Genomic DNA, 11421 nt, shown 5'->3' with positions numbered 1-11421 from the left:
AGAGGGAGAGGAGAGAGAGACAGAGAGGACAAAAGGAGCAGAAATGAATAGAGGAAAGTACTTGTGATTTTAGTGTAGCCAGATAGCAGGGCGACTGAGGCCAGAGTGTGTGTATGTGTTTATATGTGTATGTGTTTGTCCATGTCTGCAAGTCTCTGACAGTGAGTTAGTATGTCTGTCTATGTGTCTACCAGTATGTCTATGCTTGTGTATCCCAGCATGCATTTATTGGTGTGTTTGTATGTCCGGCGCTGGGACTAAACATAGTCTGCTGTGTGTGTGTGTGTGTGTGTGTGTGTGTGTGTGTGGTGTGTGTGGTTGTGTGTGGTGTTGTGTGTGTGTGTGTGTGTGTGTGTGTGTGTGTGTGTGTGATTAGGCATAGCTCACAGAGTATGCTCGGCGCACAGATGACAGCGCAGAAACAGGTGGAGCTAAACTACCTTGATGCGTGTGTGTGGTGTGGTGTGTCTGTGGTATGGTGTGTGTGTGGTGTGGTATGGTGTGTGTGTGGTGTGGTGTGTGTGCGGTGTGTGGTGTGGTGTGTGTGGTGTGTGTGTGGTGTGGTGTGTGTGTGGTGTGTGTGGTGTGGTGTGGTGTGTGGTGTGGTGTGTGGTGTGTGTGTGTAGCAGAATCATGAAGAGCTAAATCAAAACACCTAATTCCTCTAGCAGACATGGTCAGTCAGACAGACATATAAACCAAGTCACCGTGGCTGGCCCAGATACTAACCCTAACCCAGGGCCGTGTTCACTTACACATAGTTACATCAGACATGGCATATGTTTGACATGTGACTGACCGGGTATAGAAGCTTGGGTCATCTGCTAGATATATGAGCGTGTTAGCCCAATGAGCTAGAGTCTTGCTGTTGGGCCTATCACAGAGTTACTAGTCCTCAATGAACAATGATCTAGACGAGGATGAAGCACAGATGCACAGTATGCATGTGGGAGAGAATGTGTGTGTGTACGTGACTTTGAACTTATCTACATCTGAGTCATTTGTCTGACAAATAGATTTCCAGGGACAGGAGAGAGAGAGATAGAGACAGACAGAAAGAGTGAGACACATGTTGAGATAGACAGAGATAGAGAGAGACAGTGAGAGATACAGAGAGAGACGGAGAGAGAGAGAGAGATAGAGACAGACAGAAAGAGTGAGACACATATTGAGATAGACAGAGATAGAGAGAGACAGAGAGAGACAGAAAGAGTGAGACATATTGAGATAGACAGAGATAGAGACAGAGAGAGACAGCGAGAGAGACAGAGAGAGACGGAGAGAGTGAGACATATTGAGATAGATAGAGAGAGACAGAGAGAGACAGAAAGAGTGAGACACATGTTGAGATAGACAGAGATAGAGAGAGCAAGCAAGAGGGAGAGGCCAGATCTCTTAATTAGCAGTTATGAAAATGTTTCCCATGTAAAGCAGTGTTTTGTGTGTTCTCATAATGCCTTACTATGGGTTACAATGACTCACTGTGCTGTACATCATCTTCCTCACACAAACACAAAGTGATGACAGTCTGTTGGTCGACCCTCTCTGTGAGTGGCCTAGTGCCTGTATTGAATAGTGTTGCTGTCCTTGCTGTAATGGTGAACAGATAGAGGAGAGTGAAGGGGAAGGAAGCAGAGCAGCTGTGTGTGTAAGGAGCCGTTAGGAGACAAGGACGTAATACACACACACACACACACACACAATAATGTAACTGTTGCCTTAGATGAAAGTATCCCCAAGGCCTGTCAATCAAAGGACATCTCAGGAAACAGCTCTGTGAAAGTGCTCTGTTGTGTGTGTGTGTGTGTGTGTGTGTGTGTGTGTGTGTGTGTGTGTGTGTGTACTATGTTAGTGTGTGAGAGAGAATAGAAAGATAGACAGAGTGAGCCATCTGTTTTGCATATGGGTTAGCCATTCTGGTTAGCCACAGTCACCTCTCTATGTTACCACAGTCTGCCTACTACTGCTGATACACACAGAACTGCTTTACCCACAGCTTTACTACCACAGCACCACAGAGAGTTAGGGCTCTATTACCCACAGCTTTACTACCACAGCACCACAGAGTGTTAGGGCTCTATTACCCACAGCTTTACTACCACAGCACCACAGAGAGTTAGGGCTCTATTACCCACAGCTTTACTACCACAGCACCACAGAGAGTTAGGGCTCTATTACCCACAGCTTTACTACCACAGCACCACAGAGAGTTAGGGCTCTATTACCCACAGCTTTACTACCACAGCACCACAGAGAGTTAGGACTCTATTACCCACAGCTTTACTACCACAGCACCACAGAGTGTTAGGGCTCTATTACCCACAGCTTTACTACCACAGCACCACAGAGAGTTAGGACTCTATTACCCACAGCTTTACTACCACAGCACCACAGAGAGTTAGGGCTCTATTACCCACAGCTTTACTACCACAGCACCACAGAGAGTTAGGACTCTATTACCCACAGCTTTACTACCACAGCACCACAGAGTGTTAGGACTCTATTACCCACAGCTTTACTACCACAGCACCACAGAGAGTTAGGGCTCTATTACCCACAGCTTTACTACCACAGCACCACAGAGAGTTAGGGCTCTATTACCCACAGCTTTACTACCACAGCACCACAGAGAGTTAGGACTCTATTACCCACAGCTTTACTACCACAGCACCACAGAGAATTAGGGCTCTATTACCCACAGCTTTACTACCACAGCACCACAGAGTGTTAGGGCTCTATTACCCACAGCTTTACTACCACAGCACCACAGAGTGTTAGGGCTCTATTACCCACAGCTTTACTACCACAGCACCACAGAGAGTTAGGGCTCTATTACCCACAGCTTTACTACCACAGCACCACAGAGTGTTAGGACTCTATTACCCACAGCTTTACTACCACAGTACCACAGAGTGTTAGGGTTCTATTCAATCAGGATCGCTGAAGCCTTACAGCCCAATAGAAATGTGAAGGGAATTTACGATATCCAGCGTTTACCATGAATGCTGTCGCTGCTAACGCCGGAACGTTTCCTGTACATTTCTATCACGCTGTAACGCAGAACTTCTGTGATACGCATTGAATAAAGCCCTTTGTGTGTGTGTGTGTGTGTGTGTGTGTGTGTGTGTGTGTGTGTGTGTGTGTGTGTGTGTGTGAGAGAGAGAGAGAGAGAAACAGAGAGAGTTAATGTGAGTGTACAGACAGACTGACGGATACCGTTATTTTTCACCCTTCACACCAGAATGTCTGGCAACAGGAAGAGAGAAGAGGAGGGAGAAGAGGAGGGAGAGGAGGAGGGAGATAGAGAGGGGGAGAGAGGAGGAGGGAGAGGAGGAGGGGGAGAGAGGAGGAGGGTAAAGTCTGACTGCATCTCTACTTATCAGCCCCACCAAACACACTCTGTGGTTTCACAATCTTACAGAACAACCCCCCCCCTTCCACACACACATACTTGCACCAACCTCCCATCCAAATATTTCACAGTGAACTATTTTCAACAGCAATAACTGCAGAGAGAGTTTATCCTTGCCACTGTCGCCTTTGCTTGGCTTTCTATGACAAAGGCATTAGTATTAAGTGCTCTGTTTTATATAGATTCAATTCCTCTGTTTTATACATACTCATACCTGTTTTATATAGACTGGACCCCTCTGTTTTATATAGACTGAACCCCTCTGTTTTATATAGACTCAACCCCTCTGCTTCACATAGACTCAATCCCTCTGTTTTATATAGACTCAATCCCTCTGTTTCATATAGACTCAAATCTTCTGCTTCACATAGACTTAATCCCTCTGTTTTATATAGACTGAACCCCTCTGTTTCACATAGACTCAATTCCTCTGTTTTATATAGACTCAATCCCTCTGTTTTATATAGACTCAATCCCTCTGTTTCACATAGACTAAAATCTTCTGCTTCACATAGACTTAATCCCTCTGTTTTATATAGACTGAACCCCTCTGTTTCACATAGACTCAATCCCTCTGTTTTATATAGACTCAATTCCTCTATTTCATATAGACTCAATCCCTCTGTTTCATATAGACTCAATCCCTCTGTTTCATATAGACTCAACCCCTCTGTTTCACATAGACTCAATCCCTCTGTTTCACATAGACTCAATCCCTCTGTTTCACATAGACTCAATCCCTCTATTTCATATAGACTCAAACCCTCTGTTTTATATAGACTCAATCCCTCTGTTTCACATAGACTCAATCCCTCTGTTTCACATAGACTCAATCCCTCTGTTTCATATAGACTCAAACCCTCTGTTTTATATAGACTCAATCCCTCTGTTTCACATAGACTCAATCCCTCTGTTTCACATAGACTCAAACCCTCTGTTTCATATAGACTCAATCCCTCTATTTCATATAGACTCAAACCCTCTGTTTTATATAGACTCAATCCCTCTGTTTCATATAGACTCAATTCCTCTATTTCATATAGACTCAAACCCTCTGTTTTATATAGACTCAATCCCTTTGTTTCATATAGACTCACACCTTCTGTTTCATGTACTTTAAAGTACTACTTAAGTAGTTTTGGGGGGTATCTGTAATTTACTATTTATATTTTTGACAACTTTTACTTTTCCTTCACTACATTCCTGAAGAAAATAATGTACTTTTTACTCCATACATTTTCCCTGACACCCAAAAGTACTTGTTACATTTTGACAGGAAAATTGTCCAATTCACACACTTATCAAGAGAACATCCCTGGTCATCTCTACTGCCTCTGATCTGGTGGACTCACTAACACAAATACTTTGTTGTACTTTGAGTGTTGAAGTGTGCCTCTGGCTATCCATCAATAAAAATAAAAATATACAATTGTGCCGTCTTGTTTGCTTAATATAAGGAATTTGACATGGTTTTACTTTGACTTTTGATACTTAAGTACATTTTAGCAATTCTATTTACTTTTGATACTTAAGTATATTTTAAACCAAATTCTTTCAGACTTTTACTCAAGGAGAATTTTACTGGGCGACTCACTTTTACTTGAGTCATTTTCTATTAAGGTATCTTTACTTTTACTCAAGTATGACGGTTGAGTACTTTTTCCACCACTGGACTCAATCCCTCTATTTCTTCCTTTCTTCTGTCTACTACAGGACAGTGTCTATCGGATAGCGTCTACTCGTAATGGCTCCACGTTCATCTCTGTACGCACACGCACACACACGCACGCACGCACACACGCACGCACGCACGCACGCACGCACGCACGCACGCACGCACGCACGCACGCACGCACGCACACACACACACACACACACACACACACACACACACACACACACACACACACACACGCCAATCTGACCAGGTGCCTGTCCCTAAGTCTCTTCCATCGGACAGCACAGCAGAGGTAAGGGCACCACGTTCCTCTCTGCTCTGGTGTCTTAATGTACCTTGTCCAGCGAGAGAGGCAGCGGTCAATACCTTGGCCTGGACACTGACGCTCGATAGTGGACGGTCTGTCTCTCTGTCTGTCTGTTTGTCCAGAGCTGCTCAATAACCCTGCCTCCAGCCGCAGTCCCAAGACCATAGATACTGTAGGACTCAGGCGGACTCTGTGGAGAACCGTTCTATCAATACCTTTACTGCATCTGTTTGCATATCTATCGGAATCAATACAACTGTAGCAATTCCTGATTCGTGGGTATTTGGTTCCATTTCCATGACTTCACAGGCAGATTTTTCTTATTGAAAAACAGAGGGCTCTGCCTCGGTCGGTCTGGTCCAACACATAGAGCCATGGCTGGGTCTCTAGGCCTGGGGAAGTGGTAACCCAGCAGGGCTGTACAGGGACCAGTTATGTAGAGGTACTCTATTAGAAACACAGAGACCCAGTGGGGGCCACAGGGACAGAACACTCAATAGAGACACACAAACACAGACATGCAAATTACATGGCCTCACACATACAGTTTCACACACGCATGCTAAAACACATAATGAGTAAATAAGCACGAGAAGGAAGGGGGGCTCTGTTTGCCCATTTCAAGGGACAAGGTTCAATCCCATCCACCCCACTACATCCCTCGCCTCCCCCTCAAACACATCTCTCTTAAAACCCAGCATATCTGGCCTGCCTCTCTCCATCACCCATATCCTCTCTGTCACCCCTCTCTCCCTGTGCCCCCATACACACACCTGCCATAACAGAGAGATGTATGTGTGTGTATGTATTTTTGGGTGTCACTATGCTCTTGAGACAGAGCATGAAATGTACTGTGCTGCACTGTGTGCGTGTGTGCTTGTGTGTGTGCATGTGTGAGAGAGCATCCCCTGTATGCGTGAATCAGTATGTAGCAGGCCCCAGCTCTCCTCTCGCTCTGTTTCCTCCTGCTGGTCCTGGAGGCCCCTGATAACCACAATCAGGCCTGTACAGACCCCTCACTGAGGTGTGTGAGAGAGTATGAGTGAGTGTGTGTGTGTGTGTGTGTATCAGGGCCTGGCAGGCAGGTCGCGGGCCGAGAGACCCAGAGAGAAGCCAGGGTCAAGGGGTTGCGAGACGTAAATCGCCCCTCGTTGGGTGACAGAAAAGCAGCAAAACAACCTTCAGAACTACAAGTTTGATGCAGACCACATAGAGAAATATGGTGCATGAACAAGTGGGAAAGGAGGGAGGATGGAGAGACGGAATGGATGGAGAGGAGAAGAGGAGGAGAGAGAGAGAGATGAAGGTCAAAGGTCAGGCTGAAATGAGAAGCGAGGTTAAGAACATTGAGTACGAGGTTTTGGTGTTTGTGTGAGTAGGGAACGGAGTAGGAACAGAAAGTTGTGAAGTTTATCTGTCCGTCTCCATAGAACACGTTTTATCTTTCAGGACAAAACCTCGGTGGTGTGAGACTGAGACAAGAGAGAGATTAGACCCTAACTGAAGACTAACTGACCACACAGTGATCACACACACACACACACACACACACACACACACACACACACACACACACACACACACACACACACACACACACACACACACATTCACAAATACTATAGTATACTAGTGTTTTTGCGGACTACAGTATACTGTAGTATACTGTAGTATTTACAGTTAACTATAGTTTAAATACTGTATTAAAAGAACTGTAGTACATACTATAGTAATTAATGTAGTGTTTATGCAGTTTGTAGTATAATGTAGTATTTACTATGGTGTTTTTGTTTTATTATCTTTGACATAGAAGTGGAAGCTTTCTCCTTCAGGAAACCTACTGGAGAAATACTAAAAGAGCAAATTTTCCATAACCGGTAGTACATTTTTCATGTGTGTATACACGCATGCATGCACACACACACACAAACACACACACACCAGGGAGATCGCTCAAGATTGACATCAAAATTGGATCAATTTTCTGGATCAAAAGGTTGTGTGTTCCATTCAAGTCGTGGACACTCTTTTTGTATTTTTAGTTTTAACCCTATCCCAAACCTTACCTCTTACCTTAACCATTCAGAATGAGTGACTAAACTTAACCCTTAACTTCGACATGTGACCTTTGGAGAAATGGAACGATACAGAGTAGCAGGAGAAACAAAACACTTTGAAATTCTGCAGTGAGACTGTGAGAGTTTGTTACACACACACACACACACACACACACACACACACACACACACACACACACACACACACACACACACACACACACACACACACAGAGAAAGACACACACAAGTAAAAACAAATACCACAACCACAACACACTACTGGGAACCACTGGATTTTTCATCGTCTTTTCATATCTCTGTCTGAGAAAGTTATCACACACACTTATGCATGTTCCTGTGTGTGAACCTGCATCGGGTCCTGCAGATACACTTCCTGTGCTAACTGACAACTTCTACAGAGAGAAGCTCAGCACACACACACACACACACACACACACACACAAAATGCGGCAGGAAACTCAGGATCCCATCTCGAGCTTTTTCTCAGAAATAGACTACAACGAAGTGCCTGCTCACTCAATTATGTGACTTGACTCCATGTTGATGTCAGAGCTAACTTTTTCTCAGCTAACAGAGATATTATTTTGGGCCATAAGGCAAGAGCTTGTCAACTCTTTTTCTCACACCTGGTTCTTTGTCACCCACTGTCTCTACTTTCCGTAGAGGAGGTAGATACATGACATATGCTCTCGTTCACTAACTGCTCTGAGGAGAAAACAGAAGTGAGCCGAGGTGAGGTGAGCTCCAAACAGGAACGAGGATAACGGAAAAAAGAAAGTCACATCTGCAAGTTTCTAAAATCGCGCGCACACACACACACACACACACACACACACACACACACACACACACACACACACACACACACACACACACACTAACTACGTGGGACAGCTGCAGTGTCTGGAGATGGTGAGTGTTGACTTACACAGCAGGCAGGAATGCATCCTCTCTCCTCCCTCTCTCTTCCCTCCTCTCTCCTCCCTCCTCTCTCCTCCCCTCTCTCGCCTCCCTCTCTCCTCCCTCCTCTCTCCTCCCTCTCTCTTCCCCTCCTCTCTCTTCTCCTCACTTCTCAATATTGTTTGACTTAAAGCAATTACAAAGCCCCCCAACACACAGTCGACACCACAAACCCCACATCTCAAAGATATTTCACAGTACAGGAGTGGTTCATGTGGTTCTTTGTGGTAAAGAGTTGGTGCACATCAAGCTTACCCAGAGATCAGCTGGAACAGTAGAGTGCTGTGTGGAAGAGACGTTCCAATAGTCTGAGGTGTGTGTTGTATTATAGCTCATAGTCTAGACTCACCAGATAAAACAACACACTAATCCTCAGATCTGTGGTTTTCAGATCCAGCCACAAGATGTAAAAACGACAGTAAAATAGCAACCAGTAGGGAGGGTTTGGCCGGCAGGGATATCCTTGTCTCATCGCGCACTAGCGACTCCTGTGGCGGGCCGGGCGCAGTGCACGCTGACCAGGTCGCCAGGTGTACGGTGTTTCCTCCGACACATTGGTGCGGCTGGCTTCCGGGTTGGATGTGAAATGTGTCAAGAAGCAGTGCGGCTAGGTTGGGTTGTGTTTCAGAGTACGCATGGCTCTCGACCTTCGCCTCTCCCGAGTCCGTACGGGAGTTGCAGCGATGAGACAAGACTGTAACTACCAATTGGATACCACGAAATTGGGGAGAAAAAAGGGGGCAAAAAAAATAATAAAAAATAGCAACCAGAACAACAATACCCATACACACATCTACTGTACGTCTGCACTCACCCCTGATGAAGCATGGCTGGTAGGATGACATGGATTCAAAGATGCTGTTTGATGCCATGGCAACGCTCCCGGTAAAAGTCCTAGCAACGCTACCACACTTCTGGAACACACGGTTCTCTGCTATGTCCAGTGCTCCGGTGTTCTGATCCGTTCCTCCTTCCTCTTCTTTATTTGGACGGGGGGGGGTTTCAAAACTGATTCCTGACATGCAAACACACACAGGCCACAGGGTCAGAGAGAATCAGTTAAAGTTCTCCCACCCACAGATCAACATCAATACAGAAAACATCACAACACAACCGACCACATCTTGATGGAACTGTGGAACTGCTATGTAGAGATGATCACGGCTTTATAAATGCACAGCAAACTCTAAAACACAAAACACTCCCCATTCCTGACCCCCAGGTCACCCCAGGTTGGCGATGCAGGGAAGATGCTCTCTCCCTGGGTAAAGAACAGAGCTCAGGGACCCCAAAGCCCTGGATCCCTGAGGGGCTATGGTGGTGGTGTGCACCAACTCCTTGAGAGAGAGCTATGTTTGTTCCAGCCCAGCAATAACACAGCTGATTCAACCATCCAAGGTCTTGATGATTAGTTGATCAGCTGAATCAGATGTGTTAGTGCTGAACTGGAACAGAAGCATTACATACACTCTGTAGTTCTCTGGGACCAGGGCTGGTGTCCGCTGGGTGGAGGAGGCTGCGGTTTAAGGGCTCTTACCCTCCAGAAGTGGCCTGATCCTGGGATGAGAGGTGGTGAGGTAGTCCCTCCCTGTGGTTTCAGAGGATCACTAACCTCTGGCTGAGTCACACGCTGTAATCCAACCTTGCCAATCTCTCTCTCTCTCTCTTTCTCTCTGTCTTTCTCTCTCTCTCTCTCTCTCACACACTCCTTACTCTCCCTCCTCTCTTTCTCGTTCTCACTTATCCTCCTTACTCTTTTCTCTCTTTCACTGTCTTTCTTTACCTGTTTCTAGCTCCTTCTCTCTCCCTCCTCTCTCCGGCGGTGATTGGATTGTAGCCGCCTCCTGTCTGGTCACAGCTCTGGTTTGTGGTCGAGTGGTTGGACCACGGTCAGTCTCTCCAAACCCCAGCGGCGGCTTCAACTGTTCCCCTTCGAGGAAAAAAGAGCCAGGGCTCAAGCCCATTGGGCGAGGACGGTCACGTGATCCTCGGAGTGAGCGGCTCTCTTTTTGTGGCGTTGTTTTGTTTTGTTTTAATCTGGTATTGTGGCTTTACTCAGCCACCCCACCTGCCCTCTGCCTGACCAACTGTTAGCACTGGGGAAGTGACTGTGGCTACAGTTTAGAGAGAGACAGAGGGAGAGAGAGACAGAGAGAGGGAGAGAGGTTAAAGAGAGAGAGGGAGAGAGAGAGCGTGTGTGCCTGTGTTTGTCTGTGGTTTTTGCAAAAGAGAGAGAGAGAGAGCGAGAGAGAGAGCGAGAGAGAGAGAGAGAGAGAGAGAAAGGGTGAGCATGTGTGTATTTAGAAAGAGAGAAAGGTGTGTCACCCACACAAAGCCTACCCATGCAAATCTCTCTCCAGGAGGACACACAATTACCCCTGTGTGTGTGTGTGTGTGTGTTTGTTTGTGTGACGGTTTGGGCACCTGAAGCCTCGCACAATTTACATGCCATCTTTTCATATCACAGTCCCATTTCCTCATGTTGTGACAGGATGATAGAGAAAGAGCGGGAGAGAGAGAGAGGGGAAAAGGAGAGGGAGCAAGTGAAAGAGCTAGATAGCAGGGAAGTAGAGAGTGTGAGAGTGAAAGTAAAGGAGGGGGAAGACAGAGAGAAAGAGAGGGAGGATGTGGCCACAAACGAGTGTAACACTGTTTCCTGGATGTGAAGAGTATTCAACTGTCACCTAATGATGTGCTTTCTGACAGTTTCATACTCTACTCCTGTAAGCCACCATTCAGTCATGTAAAGAAAACGTCAAACTGCTCTGCGGGTTAACTAAACTATCTACCACTAAACTAGAAAAGTTCTATCGACTTCTATGGCCACGGTTTCGTCAAGCCTCGACCTTGTTCTGATGAGGGTGGTTTATCCAGCCAGGTCACCGTGATAAAAGTCAGTATTGGACGTCCATCCATATCTGAGGACGTCAGGAGATGATGTGGAAACCGGCCACTAGGGGCAACAGTGAGTGCTGTTACCTTC

General features: G+C 46.0%; 1 protein-coding gene across 3 annotated transcripts in view; it reads right to left on the bottom strand.

Annotated features, from left to right (window-relative positions):
* LOC115196293 (runt-related transcription factor 1-like) overlaps positions 1-10571 on the bottom strand; it is a 37645-nt gene extending 27074 nt beyond the window's left edge. The window contains exons 1-2 of one of the 3 annotated variants that reach the window (XM_029756980.1): positions 10222-10571; positions 9253-9453 (exon numbers count right to left, since the gene is read on the bottom strand). In XM_029756980.1, the coding sequence (XP_029612840.1) occupies positions 9253-9453; positions 10222-10402 (382 nt within the window). In that variant the 5' untranslated portion in view covers positions 10403-10571. Of the gene's footprint in view, positions 1-8787; positions 8805-9252; positions 9454-10221 lie in introns of those variants that run through there. The other 2 variants (XM_029756979.1, XM_029756982.1) reach the window with 2 other exon arrangements.
* Positions 10572-11421: the final 850 nt, after the last annotated feature.

This window comes from Salmo trutta, chromosome 6 (genome assembly GCF_901001165.1).
Source record: "Salmo trutta chromosome 6, fSalTru1.1, whole genome shotgun sequence".
Classification (NCBI taxonomy): domain Eukaryota; kingdom Metazoa; phylum Chordata; class Actinopteri; order Salmoniformes; family Salmonidae; genus Salmo; species Salmo trutta.
The sequence above is the reverse complement of the archived record's forward strand: the minus strand, read 5'-3'. Positions and strand labels throughout refer to the sequence as shown.